Below are 17494 nucleotides of genomic sequence, written 5' to 3' on the forward strand. Positions count from 1 at the left end.
ATATATATGCAAAAAGTCAATTTGGCCCTTAAAAGATCTTCAATGGAGCCTATAAAAATCGGGCTTGATGCGCCACATGGCTCCTAAAACTCGAAGGTGAATTTCGAACACTGGTTGTGAACCAAATCTCATGAAAATTTGTACTCTCCTGTACTTCATGAAGTCATAAATTCATTCATAAATATCTGAAAGATTCAGATTCATACATGATCTAAAAAAATCGATATCTCAATTTAAAGAGTGGGTCTGGGGGTGTTTCGGCTCCTGCAGTCCGACCGTTTAACCCTGGATCACCCAGCAGAAAAAATAGCAGTAAAGTAGAATCAGCAGAAAAGTAATAGTTGCCTGTATAAAGTAGCAGTGGAGATTCTGAAACACCGCAACGAGGAAATACCCTCTCTGCACCCAACGCCTCAATGGCCAGGAAAATTAATTCTCTAAATCTGCGGCAGGTCTGAAAAATTTGACATAGAATAATCTTCGTTGAAGAAATCTCATTATTTCTCTCTTTCCACTCCACACTGAGCTACCGGTCATTACTGCCGTGCTAAGGAAGAACGCCGTATGAACATTCGAGAGTTGCCAAATTTCTCTCGATAAAATGTTTGAATTTTTTGGAAAGTTATGAATATTTTCCCTTGAAATTTTCAGGGACTTTAGGGGAAATTGCGTACAAAATTATCTGAAGAATCGAAAGGAAAATTTTCATAAATTTATCAGGAAATTCGTGTTTTATCGAAGGAAATTTGGCAACGCCTGAAGGTTCATACGGCGTTTTTCCTTAGCACGGCAGATTAAGATACCAATCTATGACCAGCATCACTGACTCATCTCTCAACGATTATGACTTTATCCGTCGGTCATAAAGGAAATATGCGGGCAAATTCCCTAGGATTCCCGCGCTATCCTACGGGATTCCCCGGGAGTCCCTGTGAGTGTGTCCAGAGCGCGATGCTGCGGGGAGCGTGATTTCCGTCGCTCTGGTTTTTTTTCACCGGGGATTTCACAGCTTCTCCTCGGTTTCAGTCAAAAAGGTGCGTCGGCCGGCGTGGTCAGTCATTCTCCGGCCAGGCGCGGTCAAGCGCGCACTCTTCGTTTTGACCTGTTTGTGGAATATTCTCGCGTGTGCTCCGTGGTTTTGTGTTGTTTTGGATGCAGGAGTGTTCCTTCAAAATGCAGTTTTTTACAGGTAAGGATTCAGTTCGCTGCGGAAACTTCAGGGAGCGTGTATTTTTGTGCTTCTTTCAGATTTTTAGCTAAACGGGACGCATATTTATGTTAAAAGGAACACTGTGAAGTTCTAGTGAAATTTAGTTTATCATTTCTGATTTACATCACGGAAAAAATTGAATAATGCTTTAGCACTTATGATGTGAAGAAGCGACAAGTATAAATGCTGAGTTTACAAAAAAAAATGCTACACTGAGAAAAAAAATATCGGTGTTTTTACCAAGAAAAGGGTAAAATTACCAAGAATTCAGGGTTCTATTTGATCCCAGTTTTTTCTTGGTAAAATTACCATTTATGGAATTGGTAATTTTAACGAGAAATCTCGGTAAAATAATTGAACTTTCTCGGTAATTTTACTGGACCTTGGTAAAAACGCCAATATTTTTTATCGACTGGGGTAGAATTACCGAGATAAAATAGCAAAGTTACCGGGAATTGATTACCAGTAAAAGGGGTATTCGTACCTGAAAAAAGCAGTGAAAATACCGGTTTTTAGGTAAGCTTACAAGTCTGTCTTGGTAAAATTACTAATAATTGGTGAAAAAAAGTGAGATGGTAATGGTACCAACAGACCGTGGTAAAAACGCCGAGAATTTTTTTTCAGTGTAAACGGGACGCATTTATGTTAAAAGGAACACTCTGAAATTCTAGTGAAATTTAGTTAATCATTTCTGATTTACATCACGGAAAAAAATTGAATAATGCTTTGGCACTTATAATGAAAAAAAGTGACAAGTACAATGCTGAGTTTACAAAAAAAAATGCTAGGTTAACTATTTCCACGGTAAAATGAACATATTCAATGTTGAGTTAGTATTTTTTTCAAATGTAAAATCAACACCCGATACCTGTCGCACATGTTTTCAACAGTAAAAATGCTGAATAAACATTAATTTTTTTTCCGTGCTAAGTAGGAGAAAATTTTAGCGCTTTTGGTCTAAAGTTGCGGTAAAATTTTATACTTTTACATAGTTAGAAGCTGTATTTAGATGAAATTTATAATATTATAATTGGTTGAATCATTGAGTTTGAATCCATTCCTGTTAAATCAAATGGAATAATGCACATAGGGTTTCAGTCCTACGAAATTCCTTTTGATTTAATTAATTTTCATGTAGTCATTTTTAGCATAAATACGTCCGAATAAAATTAGTTTTTAGATTTAAAAAAACCAACCCGTTAGGACTCCGTGTATTTTACTTAATTTCATTAAGCAAGGAAGCATCTATGAATTCACATTGATTACTTACTTCTATTAAAAACAATAGTTTCTCTAAATAAGAGTAACTCTTTTACGCGAAACACAACTAAGTAACAGTTTTTTTTTTCAACTTATCTGCAAATTTTCTTCACTCCTCTGAAATGATCCACAGAAAGTTTAAATGAGGATTTTCGATCAGTTTTCTTTTCAGGAACCGAAACATGATCGGGGATCATCACAGTATGTAATACACGATAATAAATACAAAAATAAATAATTAAAGAAATAAATAAATAAGTATCCACGGCTAAATTAAAAAACTAAGTGAATCTCCCATTCCAGCAATTGAAAAATCTTCGATCGTATCTTGGCTCCTTAGAAAGGTAACTGATCAACATACCTCATTTCAATTTTCTGAGAATAATTTCGAAGAAGTGAAGAAAATCTGTAGGCAAGTTGAAAAAAACTTCTGCCTGCTACGTATTCGCTTATAAAAATAAAACCTTAGCGACAAATTTTAACGTCGATATCCAAGATATGCGTTTTTTACCTTTCGTCAATTTCGTCATTGACGCATTTAATTTAATTACTTAACAACCGCAAAACAATTCAACATTCCTTGATAGCCAAAGTGCGAAACCAAGTACCTACCTCCGTTTGTGGCGGCGCTGACTTTCTTTCACACTTCATTTTTTTCTTCGTAACGTCAACGTATAGTCATTGTAGTTTCTTGAAATTTTCCTTGAATTTTCTTTCCTATAATCAGAATAGTTACCTACATTTCAAGCTATTAAGTTGGATTATTCTTTTTCGAAAAAATAAAAAAGGAGCCGAGATTTTGAAGCACCGCAATGGAGATCCGCAGTTTCACATGTTGACCATCGATCCGTGGTCATAATATATAGAACTGGACTGCATTTTGCAATTTGGAACTATTGATTCTGGCTCACCTGAAAAAACACTTATGTGCATAAGGAAACCAATAGCACATACGTTGTTTTTAAACCGGGCCGGAATTCATAGTTCCTAATTGCAAAATGCAGTCCAACTATCAATCGTGAATTTGAGAAAACTGCGAATAAAGTTTGCTGACGCTGCTGCCACCTTGAGAAATGAAAGTATTTCAAACGCTTGTAATATCATCGATAATGCAAATTATGTGGCTTGACATTTGGACCGTGAAACTTTGGCTTGAACGATTTATGAAAAATATAAGTACTACAAAGCGATAAGCAACAATAACGCCGGAAACTCGGTATTTTTTTTATCCTGAATCTATAATTTTGCCGCTTGGAAATTGAATTTTAAATCTCAAGTGCTTTTTTGCCTAACTTCCTCATAAAGTAAAAGAAATTAGAGGTGTTTGCAGAGACCCATCGGCAGCGCTTGGATTTTTGAATCAAAGCATTATCGAATAACCTTGCTCGATAAATGGACGTATTTCTATCAAACGGAACTATGTGCATTATGACGTGAGCCCTGTTATCCATGTATTCATATGGGTCTCAGGGCGCTTGTCTAAATGCACATAGTTCCGTTTGGCAGAAATACATCCGAACAGCATTGCCAAGATAGGGATGCATCAATCCAGTTCATTCAATAACGATTCAACAGTCGACGAGTAGTACCGTTTGCAGATAGACTTAAAACGACCCAGCAGGCCGATTATTGAAATTGATAGACAAAGTTATAGATAAAGAGGACAAGAGGGATACGGAGGGATCTTATTGGTGGAAGCTGGTTATTATAATGGACATAGCAGGTCGGTAATAGACTAACTAACGGCAAAACACAAGAGACCCTATGGTTAGTCCATCATTTTCTCCCTTTAGTCTAAAGGAACCACCCATTTTAACAAATAGGATTGCTCCATACTCCTTATGTCTTCTTTGTCTATCACTTTGTCTATCAATTTCAATAATCAGCCCGCAGGGCCGATGAATATTGATTTGTTTTTCTCTAAAAGTATTGATGCATTTGCACTCAGCAGTCACTGGACAACACGGAAAAAAAATTGCTGATTCAACAATTCAATTGCTAAAAACAGTGAGTGCAATGTTTCAACGCAGATTTTACAACAAAAAAATGCTACTTTAACCACATTGTAAACTAATTTAACCACGGAGGTGGTTAAAGTAGCATTTTTTTGTTGTAAAATCTGCGTTGAAACATTGCACTCACTGTTTTTAGCAATTGAATTGTTGAATCAGCAATTTTTTTTTTATGTAAAGGTGTGAGAGAGTGAAAAGGCACAATTCATGCTTCTTCATCAAAATTTCCCGGAATCTAAGTATTCTAAGTGTAATTTTTTTTTTTCTTTGATCATATCCGGAGACAATGTATCATAGAGATCCTTCGCTAAAAATCTGAGCGATATAACCGAAAGAGGCCAAAGTTAAATTCATTTTTCAAGTCAAAAATATTTTTCGCTTAGTTTGATGTTTGACGAGCAATTTTGAGAAAAAAGTCAAATAAAATTCACTCAATGACGACTGATGAATGTCGGAGTGGGCACTTTGCCAGGCGAGTTTTCGCAAACACCGGAAAAAAAACACATTGGATCTAGAGTCCAGACTCTTGAAAACATTGACAAGAAAAAGGACTCTTGATTCAAGCAGATTTAAGCTTAAATCAAAAGGAAATCCGCTCCAATTAAGAGGCTTGGTTCTTGATTTAAGCTTAAATCTGATTGAATCAAGAGTATTTTTTCTTGTCGATGTTTTTAAGAGTCTGAACTCTAGATCCAATGTGTTTTTTTTTCCAGTGAGGCGAATCTGAGAGTCGCAAATTCTTCGGCCGACGCAGTTTCGAAAAACCGGTGATTCATCCTTCGCACTTTAATAACTTCGCTTTGACAGTGGTTTTCACCAACAAATTATCACGGTTGCAGTTATTTCATAAAAATTAAACTCAGACCCATTGATTTTCAGGTAATTCAACGCTCTCGCAGTAACTTTCTCATCAATTTGATATCCTTGTATACTGCGGTTTACCTCATCCCACTTTTCTACTCCTGCGTTCAAGTCTCAAGGTCAGCTGAGAATAGATTTTCCTTCATTTGGTAAATACACAATTTTACCTACTTGGAAGTTGAAATAGTCGTATCATACGGTTAGGCCCATGGAACTTTGTGTTTTTTTTTTTCCCGTGAGGGGTAAAGACTGCTACAATGGACGCTAGGGCTCATCGTGAAATGGACTGCATTTTGCAATTTGGAACTATAGATTCTGGCTCATCTGAAAAAACACTTATTTGCATAGGGAAACTAATGACACATACGATGTTTTTAAACCGGGCTAGAATTTATAGTTCCAAATTGCAAAATGTAGTCCAAATGGATTACATTTTGCAATTTGGAACTATAAATTCTGGCTCTTCTGGAAAAACACTTATGTGCATAGGGAAACTAATGGCACATACGTTGTTTTTAAACCCGGCTAGAATCTATAGGTCCAAATTGCAAAATGTAGTCCAAATGCAGTCACGTCCTTACGTCAGGAGTGCGACGAATATATTGTCTCTGATCATTTTATTGTTTCTGTTCACAGCCAGTCTTGCCTTGCTAACTTTGACAGCAGTCGCGCAATGCAGCCCTCAGTTTATTCTCTCTGGACCACAACTTCCAAGAGGGCGCAACTTCTTCTTCCCTTCAGGGAGCAGCTCCTCACGCAACTCCGTCCAAACCCCGCCCGGACCCGAGTTCAGTCGAATCGTCAACGAGCCCAGACGACCTCAACCCGGAACAACCCAGAACAGGCAAGACTTCGACGGCGAGTTCAACGAACCCGGCGAAGATTTCGGAGACGAAGGTCGAGGTCAAAACCGACCCGATAGTGGTGCAGCTTGGGACTCCAGCCTCAATGTCAACGGTCAAAACCGCCCTCACGTGGCCGAAAACCGACCCGTGGGCAGCGTTGCTGGCACTCCCGAGACTGTCGAACAGAACCGACCTGGAAATGGAGGCGATCGTACCGCCAGTCGACCTGATGAATTTAATCGTCCTGATTCACAAGGTCAAAGTCGACCTGCTATCGGAAATGAATTCAATCGACCTGCTAATGGTGCTGAGGTCAGTCGACCTGCTATCGGAAACGAGTTTGGTCAACCTGCTAATGATAACGAGTTGAGTCGACCTGCCAGTGGTAACGAATTCAATCGACCTGTCAGTAGTCGACCTAACACCCCGTTCAATCAAGAGCGACCCTTCGGGGGTAACGATCGTCCCCGACCTAATCCTCCACCTATCGCCAGCAACGAGGTCAACCGACCTAATTTCTTCGACTTACCTTACCCCGCTTTCGGCGGCAACGTTCCTTTCCGACCTGACGCTTTCAACTTCGGTCGACCTCCTTTCGGTCTCGCTCCCAGCCGACCTCCTTTCGACCTCGTTCCCAACCGACCTCCTCTCGGGAACAAGTTCGACTACCGACCTGGAGTCGACTGCACGAAGACGGGTGACCTGGGTCGACCCGAGGTCCAGCCTTTCAATCCTAGTCGGCCAGGTCCTTTCGATCGGCCGCTTTTCACGCCTGGCCCCCGACCCACGGGTAACCCCGGTGTCGAGAAGAATGATTCGTCCGAGGAGTCAGGCGAGGACAAGTCGGATGAAGACGAGTCTGGTGAGAACTCGAGCGAATCTTCGGAGGAGTCTGTGGAGGCTGGCGGTTCTTCGAACTCCCTGCCGAATAAGTGGGGAATAGAGAATCCCGCAACCCCTACAACCCAGGTTACCAAGGTCACGCAACCATGTAGCTGCGCTCCAACCCCCGAGTACAACCCCGTGTGCGGAACTGACAACCAGACCTACGGAAACCCCAGGACCCTTGAGTGTGCCAGAGTCTGCAATCGCTCACCCGGTAAGTTTATCAATACTCATAAATCGAATTTGTCAGAGACGCACCATGTCCTACTTCAGAAAAAAGAATTGTGAGTAGTAGAGTACCTGTATAGCGAGAGTATGGACAGATCGCTTCATGGAGGGCTTAGGGCCCAAAAGTGTAGCCACCCTTCTAACCAACCTCTAACGCACAAAATGTCACTGCCAGTCTTCAGATTCCAATTCTAACCAAGATGGCTAACAATGTACACAAATGAGCGTTCTTTCGCAGAAATGAGAAAATTTATGCAAAAACTAAGTCAAGTACGTGCTTTATAAACGATGGTTCGTGACAATTGTATTAATAAATCGCTCTGGATAATTGAAATTCATAGGTTGGCTGCATTTCTGGCCCCTAACTTTTTTCGCGGAGGCATCGGTGAGGGCCTGATGGATTTTCGGAGTTTCACATCTGTCTATACTCTCGCTATACATGTACTCTAGTGAGTAGTTCTGAATTTAACCCGTTGCTAGTCCTCTTACGTCAAAAGTCAACCGAGCGAAAAAATATTTAAAACGTGGGAACAGTCGTTAAACTTTTCCCTTTACATCGAGTCTTTCGAGGATATGATACTTGAAATCTCTTCTTTTCGGTTCACGATTGGACCGCGTTCAGCAGAAAGGATAGGTACAAGTCATATCAGCTATTGGCAGATTTAATTGGGCGATTTAATTTGTCACATGAAAACGGTTGTGCAGAATTTTCTGCTTAGTTCGAAGCAAATTCCTTGAAATTTTCAAAAAATTCCGCACAAACGTTCTCTCTTAATAAATTAAATTGCCCAGTTGAATTTGGCAATAGCTGGTGTGGCTTGGTTCCTCTCTGCTAAACGCGGTCCATTTGATGCAACTTGGTGCCTTTCCGGTGAAATTGGACCATTAGAACGTTCATGGGACAAGGGACTCCTTTTGTGCCAAAAAAACTAAACATTTGCAGAATGGTAACGTTATCTGGGTCTGGAATTAAGGGGGACACACAAATCGCACTGATCATGGCGATAACTTTTGGGGAACGGCAAATTTTGAGAGTTTACTGAACACATATCAAAGAAAGTTTAAATTTGGAGACGATCCTAAACATTAGAAAAAATTATCTTGGGGCGCTGAGGTCCAAATCGATTCAAATTGACCGACATTTCCCTTTAAAAATCAACACTCTGATGGGATGGAAAGAAGGGGATAATTGAATCGGTTTTTGTTAGGCGGGTGTAAGTACAAAAACTCATGGGCCCTAGCGTCCTACGTGATCAACGAAAGCCAGGGCTCATGAGATTTTGGACTTACGCCCGACTAATAGAAACAGATTCAATAATTAATTGGTGCGTCGGATGAGCCCTCTTACACTGCGCCGAATTTCATTCGGTAAGATATTTACGTTCAAGCGAAATTATACATATTTTTCTTCCAGTTTTGCTGAATAATTAGCTTAAATTGCGAAAAACTACCCAAAATTTAAAAATAAGAATTTTATACCTAAGTTTTCTAGTAAAAGTAGAACTCGACGACATCCAAATTTTTTTACATTTTTCTTTGGCTTTAAATAATTTTTCCTTATCCTCCCCAGTGATGCCTTGTTTCTTCCAACTAAAAATGGAAACGATTTACATTATTTTTGTTTTTGTTTTCAGGAGTTCAATTAGCTTATCACTCAGCTTGTCTTGGCAGACCAATCGTACCGTCACTATCCGGCTGGACAAGCCCTCCTCAGACATTCTCTCAATCTCAGGCACAAGCTCAATCCCAGAGCTCTGGAAGAAGAGTAGAATGGTGAAAATCATTATATTTGAGCTGATGAGTCTTCGTGCTAGCGCGAAGCACACAAACTTGCGAGTTTGTTGTCAAAACTCGTTAAGTTTTGTGATGATTCAGAAACTCTTGTGTGATAAAGTCTAAATTCCCATTCCTTTGGATGGTATTTTAGTTTGATCTCTTGTATACTGTGTATACTGCCTGTACATATTCTGTATTTATTTTAGATGATGAATGAGAATAAATTAATTCCTAAAAACAGTTGCTCGAAATAATTGGCCGTCATGGTCTGCTCACGAATCCTAACCTTGCTAATTGATAAATTCATTGGTAATCAGAAATTTTGCAGGTTGCGCAATGTAGGTACTTCCCAACGAATACAACCTTGAACTCAACCTGCTGCTTATTATCCTCTTTTATTGAGCATTTCAGAACTTCTACTTTAATGAGAGCTATAAATCAACCCAGGGAAACAAAAAATAATTTACATATATTTTGACGTTTATGCTTTTATGTTGAATAAGTTACTGTGGAGCAAGTCATGACCTGATAAACCTGCTGAATCTTTTCTTCCTTTATAATATAATATAAAAGCATATTACCTTAGACGCGAAGAGCTTAGAGGAGCTGATCTTTAGAGCTGACAGGGAGCATACCCCCCTAGTTTGCATTAAATTTGTGAGCAAATTAACATTTTGGACATGTTAGGCTTTTTTATGGATAGTAACCTGAATAGGTAACCTCATTCATTTTTTTTTAAAGGAAAAAAAAACCTACTCAATTTTTGGAGTTTTTGCGTAACCTTTTCATGAACATTTAAAGTGATATCAAATTTTTCTGCAAAACTACTCATTTTCTGATTTTCTAAGGTTAATAGGTTCTATTCTAGCATCGACTGATCCACTTATAGTCCGCCGCCGCACAGTGGATCGAGTCAATTAGAGAGGTCGGACACGGAATTTTTTACTAAAACTGCAAATTTTGGTGTTTATTTCGTCACATTTTAAAGTTCAAGGGGTGCAACTAGAAGAAAATTTCAGGAGCAAACCAATGGAACCTTTTTCAAAACCTCGAAGTTTTGTATAAACGGAGTTATAAGCGTTTCAAGTTTCCAAATTTTGTCCGACCTTTCCTATTGACTCGATCCACTGTGCGCCGCCCGAAGCATTCGCACGTAAAAACTGGATGTATTTATGCTAGAAAAGAAAAAAAACTATGCGCGATTAAATTAAATCAAAGGAACTTTGACATATTATTCGAGTCCCATGCACGCATGATTCCTTTTGATTTAAACCTCTCGTGCATTGAACTTTTCAACGTAAAAGAATCCAACTCTGGCGTAAGCAGTGTCAATGCTTTGTCTCGGTTCTTGCACCAGAATGTTGTTCATTCGAGTTTGGATTAAGATGCGGATGACCCCGTTGCTTGCAGCCAGCGAGGAGTCAAGAGGCCTTGAACCTGACATCGTCTGTCCAGAAATATGCTCATTAGGACTCGCCGAGAGCGGAAAAGCTGTAAAAACCAGTATGATCGATGGGTGCCATAGTCTACTTAAAACAAAGCAATAACATGTGAATCATAACGCAGATGCGATCCTCCCTGAATTTCTCACAAATCACCTCAGCCTCGTTTTTCCTGCTTCAATTGGGCGTATTAATACAAAAAGGACATATCGACGGTGTAAGTCGGCAATCACATAACTCGTTTGCGGTGTCGGAAAATCTCCGCCTCTATGTTATTTTTTTAAATGAGAAAACATTGACATCATTCCTTGAAATGTATGCAGAATTTTCTTCGCACAGGGAAGAAAAATCACTGCAGTTTTAAAGAATTGCCGTTGAGTAGTTTTCCGTTTAAAAAATAAAATATGACAAGAAGTATGCGACGTCGTAAACCGAGTTACGTGATTGCGGACCTACACCGTCGATATGCATGAGGCTTGCGAGGAACATGCTCCTTTTAGCATGAATACGTCCACTTATAAGAACGGATTCAAGCAGAATCAGTCCAACTGCTTTATGTGTTCATTTCTCTTTCAATTTTTTCCTTCGCCGTTGAAAATTTTGGAGTGAACTTATGAGCCGGGGTCCATACTGAGTAACGCACATACCCGTAACGCAACATATGTAACGTAACATACCCGTAACGCAAGCTGAAACCCCTCTGCTACCCTAGAGCGTTACGCATTTTATGAACGTTCTCTAAAGAATATAGAGGAGTAATCGAAACGGTCATGGACCTGTCCTTGGATTCCTCGGGAGTGGAGCTGACGATGAACGCGAAGAATTTAACCTGTCCTCATTAATTTCCATTACGCATGAAGAAGATTCCACAAACCAATCATACCCCTACCCCTCCCCCTTCATTAAAAAATAATAAAAACCTATAAAACAAGCTGCTGGTTCCAACACTACTGTGTTGGAGAGCTCGCCTTTGGGAAACTATTAACAACTATTAATGCTTTTTTCTAAAATTGTATACGTATTAAATGAATCTTTACCCAATTATCAGAGGTTACATGCCGATGCAAAATGTTATGACGTAATTTCATAAGTCAAATTTTTCACATTTCAATAAATAAAGAGAAATAAAGAGAGAGAAATGGAATTATCTTTTATGAATGTGATTTTGCGGCAAATGTTGCAATGGCTATTTTTGCCATCGCATTTTTGTTTCTGGCTTTCATCGTTGATAAGCTTTTTCTTAACTTGTCAACAATGTAATGAAACCATATGATTTAATTTTAATTTTTTTTTTTTTTTAAATCAAGTCGCCAACTTGAATTAAGGTTATACTTTGTTAAGCTGGCAGTCTGAAATTCTGAATTTTTATCGGCACAGAGTTCAAAGAAACTATAATTGAGCACGGTTCGGAGGAACGTTTCTGCCATAATTCTTACACAATACTTATGGTATACACTAAGAGCGGAAAAGGAACTCACTTGAATTTTAGCGTGGAGCTCGAAAGACCACTTCAAGTCTTTGTATGCGAGTGGCTCAATGGAGCACATCACGCCTTTGTATGTATGCGGTGGCTCAATGGAGCACCTCGCGCACTATAAATAGCACGGAGCTCGAAAGAGCACTTCATGCATCTGTATTTTAAGGTTAAAACGAACTCTAAAGAAACTCAATGCGTGGCTCAAACGAACTCTCAAGCATTCTTAATGCGAGGCTCAAACGAACTCCCAAGCATTCTTAATGCGAGGGGCTCAAACGAATCCTAAAGCATTCTTAATATGAGGTTTAAACAAACTCTGAAAGGATCCCAATGCGAGTCCCAACCGAGCTCTCAAGCATGCAATTATTTTGAGGTTAATTAACCTTCTATGGTACCAATAACGGCAATCTTAAGGATTATCCATTAATTATGCGCAAATCTCAATCTTAGTCTTAGTAACTTAAAATTAATTGAACAAATTATTAAATCACGTCGAGGTCACCATGTTTTTTATTTTAAGAAATAATAACAATTGCAAGTACAACTGCACACAAAAACTGCATTGAAAAGATAAGAGGATGATAACATACAATTAGGTAATTTGCTATAAAACCATAGCAACATGCTATGATATACTCGGCCACTGGAAAGTGCTGCTCTCTAGTGTAGCAAACGAGGAACAATTAATCCTCAGTTGAATGAGGGAACGGAAATGTTCGACGGAGGAAAACTGTAACCCGCGAAAATTCAACTTTTAGACCTTGAAATCAATGGGATTTTGGCCGTTCCTCCGACGGCAACGAGAACCATCCATTTGTCGCCACGGACACTACCAATGCTAAAAGAAATCAATTGCAAAGAGCTCTCCCGAGTGGGCGAGCTCAAAACATATTCAGAGCAGAAAAAAGGAGAAATATATGAGAGGGAAAAAATCACCAATTTTAGTAAACCGTAGGCTGATTGCGAGTCATTGCATTTAAATCGATTCAGGAGTGAAAGTTGGTCCAAACCGGTCACAAAAGACTCATCGCTTCGCAAAACATTTTTCGCGCCCGATTGCCAAGTTTAATGCGAAATTATTCGGGAGCCTCACGACTGCCTGAAGGAAAACGTCATCTAAATGTGGAAAATTTGCTAAAATCCTCGTAATAAAATTCCGGACTTATCCAGGAAACTTGTGATTTTTTGTCTCTTGATTTATCAGAGAGAGTTACTGACATGAAAACCTGGTATTTCTGAAAATTTCAAAGACAATTCATCAATTTTGATGAAAATGAATACTCTATCGGAGGAAGTATAGGATTCTCACACGGTGTATTTTCAGAACGCTTCCAGGACTTTATGTCCACCTACCTTTCGTCCATTAGATAAATGTCCGCCGCTATTTATGTCCACTAAACGTTAAGTCCAGTCTTTATGAAGTCCACATGCATGATTTAATGTCCAACCATGAATATGTCCAAAATTGTCCAAATTGTGGACATGTTATGTCCACATTTTTTTCCTCTCATTTAAATGACAGGAACCACCTCAAAAATAAATGCGTACTACTACTACCTTCATTCTAAAAACATTTCATTCATGAATCAAGTCATGAAAGAGAACAGACTCTAAGAGCAGATAAAAACATACGTTCATGTGTACACTGTACGGATATGATAAGATGGAAACCAAAGCGGAAGCCTAGGAAACGCTCCAATGACAAATTAAATATTTTTCAGTAACAGATGCAGTCAAAATTGAAAGTCCTCTTTAACTAGTTATTTCGTGCGCCTTCAATCTTGTAGGATACTGTGCAACGCCTCTGACGCGAAATAGTTGCTTAAAGCGTTGCGGCGCGGCAGGTAACCAGCGTGACACGCGCATAGGCGCCTACAAACCTAACGGGATACTTCAAGCGTTGCGCAATGCGTGAAGTATCCCGTTAGGTTTGTAGGCGCCAGTGCGCGTTCTGCGCTGCTAACACGCCGCTCCGCTTTGTATTAGGCTCTAATATTTAAACTCGCGGAGTCAGCATTTTTCAACTCATGATTTTGAAATATTTGCACTCTCTGCATTGATTATTCCCTTTTAAACTGATGAAAAAGAAATATGTACTACTGGAAAATATAATATGTTTTTTGTAAATATAACAGTGGTTTCGTGTCAAATTGATGATTTCCAAAGCATTCAAATTTATTCTTTTATATTTTGGGCTTTTACTGTGCTGCAGCGTGGTGTAAGCTCAACTGAAGGCTCAAAATTGAACGTATTTAACCCAAGAAGATCGATGTACAATTAAGTTAAAAACAAAAAATTACGTGCTTCTAGTTTTTTTCATCTTTTATTAATTTTTGTATAGTTTCTTTCATCACAACTACGGCTCATTGAGATTCATATCGATGCCATGGCTTGGAAAATGTTTTACAAATATTTACCACGTTTTCAAAATGTAAATGCTTTTAAAATGAAGTAATCAATTTCATTAAAAAAAAGAATGTACATTTAAGGCATATTTTACATCGGAAATTTCAAGGATAAAAATGAAACCAAGTATTTACCAAAGACAACTTGAGAAGATGAATCAAAAGAAGAAATTAACATTTCATTTAAAATATGAGTTACGATAACAACACCTCATTCTCTCTTAATTTTCTCATTTCGATACTGTCAATATAATTTTACACACGGACTAAAATATAACGCTAGAATTTGATTTTAGTGGACTTTACTTAGTGGACGTTTAAGTAATGGACTTAACAATAGTGTTGGCTTCAGAACTGTGGACGTAAAAAAAGTGGACATAAAGTCCGTGTACCTTTAGTACATCAAAGGAGAATAAACCAGCGATATTTCTTGAAACCACAGAATATGCCTCATAGAGAGATGAGTATAATCGGAGAGGTTTTAAAGAAATGGCATCGGGTATTTTTCCATTTTTTTAAAATGTATTTTTTATACATTGTGGGAGGAATTCCGCGGCGTCGCAAACCGAGATATGCGTTTTTGTAGTTTCACCGTCGATATACGAGAGGAATTCTGCCGTGCTGAGGAAGAACCCCTTATAGGCATTCAAATGATGTCAAATTTCCTCTCGAAAAATAATTATTCCTAGTGGAATTAATGAATATTTGTAATTGAAATTTTCGGACATCCTAGATGTAATTACAAAGGAAATTCATTAACATTTGGAGGAGAAGTACTCCCGAATTTCTCCTAAAATTTGTGATTGTCCAAGGAAGTTTGGCAACATCTGCACTGAAAAAAAATTATTGGCGTTTTTACCAAGGTCCGTTGGTACTTTTACCATCTCACTTTTTTTTACCAATTATTGGTAATTTTACCAACACAGACTGGTAAGCTTATCTATAAACCGGTATTTTTACTGTTTTTTTCAGGTAAGAATACCTTTTTTATTGATAATCAATTCCCGGTAACTTTGCCATTTTATCTCGGTAATTCTACCACAGTCGATAAAAAATATTGGCGTTTTTACCAAGGTCTAGTAAAATTATTGAGAAAGTTCAATAATTTTACCGAGATTTCTCGGTAAAATTACCAATTCCATAAATGGTAATTTTACCAAGAAAAAACATGGGATCAAATAGAACCTTGAATTCTTGGTAATTTTACCATTTTCTTAGTAAATACACCGATATTTTTTTTTCAGTGTACTCCCAAATTTCTCCTAAAATTTGTGATTGGTCCAAGGAAGTTTGGCAACATCTGAAGGCTCATGCGGCGTTCCTCCTTAGCATGGCAGAATGGTGCAACACGGGGCAACAAAGGCGATGTGAGGACTGAGGAGGAAAAAATCAGTTTCTTTTTTTTTGCGTGGGAAATCCAAGTGGCTGTCTCGAGCGATCAGTCAGCGGCGAATCAGCTCCTCCCACCAGTTCGTCGCTTGGCTGACATAAGGGCGTAGCTACATTTAGAGATGAGCCTGGGAAAGCATTAAGTTAAGTGGACAACAGGGTTCATCTCGAAAAGTAGTTACGCCCTTACGCTAGGAAGACGACGAGTTATCATCCGGCGATGTAAACACTGTAGAGCAGATTGTGAGTCATTTAATTTGAACCGCGTCTGTCCCAGCTACAAAGCGAGCCTGGAAGCCCGGGCAACGCACTCTGGGGTATTTCCGTCGGAAATTGGACGTCATAAAAGGTTGACGTAACTGCAGCTTTTGGTGGGGGCCAGAGAGGCACCTGATTGTAAAGGGATTTTCGAGGGCAAAGAGCGAGGGGGCACTGAAAAAAAATTCTCGGCGTTTTTACCAAGGTCCGATGGCACCTTTACCATTTCACTTTTTTTTACCAATTATCGGTAATTCTACCAAGACAGACTGGTAAATTTACCTAAAAACCGGTATTTTTACTGTTTTTTTGTTCAGGTAAGAATACCACTTTTATTGGTAATCAATTCCCGGTAACTTTGCCATTTTATCTTGGCAATTCTACCACAGTCGATAAAAAATGTTGGCGTTTTTACCGGATTCCAGTAAAATTACCGATAAAGTTAATAATTTTACTGAGATTTCTCGGTAAAATTACCAATTCCATAAATGGTAATTTTACCAAGAAAAAACTGGGATCAAATAGAACCCTGAATTCTTGGTAATTTTACCCTTTTCTTAGTAAATACACCGAGATTTTTTTTTTCAGTGCAGAGAGACACCTGATTGTAAAGCAGGGATTTTGGAGGGCGAAGAGCGAGGGAGGCTTGAAGGACGGCATGAATTTCAAGAAATTGTTATACGATTACATTTTCCAGCTCAAGACGGATTCTGTGAAGCTTTCCTGGGAAAATTTTGGAAAAAATGAGTCGTTTCAAGAGCAATTTTGAGCTACTCTCACCAAAAAGTTAATGGAATTAAAATTTCAAAAATGAAAGAAATACGTCACGCACTTATTTAACGTAATCAATCAAATATTTTTGATCCGATAGCCAAAGCTGACAGAAAGGGATGTGGAGGGATCCAATTGGTGGAAGCGGGTGGTTGCAATGGACAAAGAAGGTAGGTAATCAAGCAGCTAACGGCAACCCTTAAGAGACCCTATAGTTAGTCCATAATTTTCTCAGGTATAGTCTGTAGGAACCACTCACTTCAACCAAGAGGATCCTCCCATACTCCTATGTCTTCTTGGTCTATCGCTTTGTCTATCAATTTCAATAATCAGCCCGCAGATTACTCTCTAGATTTTCATCGGCTGGCATGTCAGTTGAAAGATATAAGAGAATCGAACATCTTAAATTTCGCCTTAATTTCAATCAAACTGAGCCCAAGTGCGCAGAGGAATAGCATACATTAGCATCAATAATATCAGTTGAAGCACGCGCCGCTCAGTGCTTCTGAGTCGGAGCCACTATAGCCAAATTTCACAATTTTTTCCATTTTTACATCAAATTAAACAGGTGAACCACAAGCGTATGTTTACGCACGAACAGCAACGCAGTTCGGAACCCGTCATGCTGACCTTATGCGGGGAGCAAGTTCAAGAGAGAGGGTCACTGGTCAGCAA

The 17494-nt window shown here is 38.9% G+C and overlaps 1 protein-coding gene across 1 annotated transcript; it reads left to right on the forward strand.

Annotated features, from left to right (window-relative positions):
• Positions 1–1010: 1010 nt before the first annotated feature.
• Positions 1011–10154, forward strand: LOC109030307 (uncharacterized). Its single transcript, XM_019041202.2, has 3 exons — positions 1011–1189; positions 5980–7287; positions 8936–10154. Exons 1-3 carry the CDS (start codon positions 1153–1155, stop codon positions 9076–9078), a joined length of 1488 nt encoding a protein of 495 aa, XP_018896747.2. The 5' UTR covers positions 1011–1152; the 3' UTR covers positions 9079–10154.
• The last annotated feature ends 7340 nt before the right edge of the window (positions 10155–17494 follow it).

This window comes from Bemisia tabaci, chromosome 9 (genome assembly GCF_918797505.1).
Source record: "Bemisia tabaci chromosome 9, PGI_BMITA_v3".
NCBI lineage: Eukaryota > Metazoa > Arthropoda > Insecta > Hemiptera > Aleyrodidae > Bemisia > Bemisia tabaci.

Bases quoted from the DNA above. Each gene is read 5' to 3' on its own strand.
- LOC109030307 (XM_019041202.2), top strand. From the start codon at position 1,153: ATGCAGGAGTGTTCCTTCAAAATGCAGTTTTTTACAG. The intron at 1,190-5,979 runs GTAAGGATTCAG...TTCTGTTCACAG, and splicing joins CAAAATGCAGTTTTTTACAG to CCAGTCTTGCCTTGCTAACT. The intron at 7,288-8,935 runs GTAAGTTTATCA...TTTTGTTTTCAG, and splicing joins AGTCTGCAATCGCTCACCCG to GAGTTCAATTAGCTTATCAC.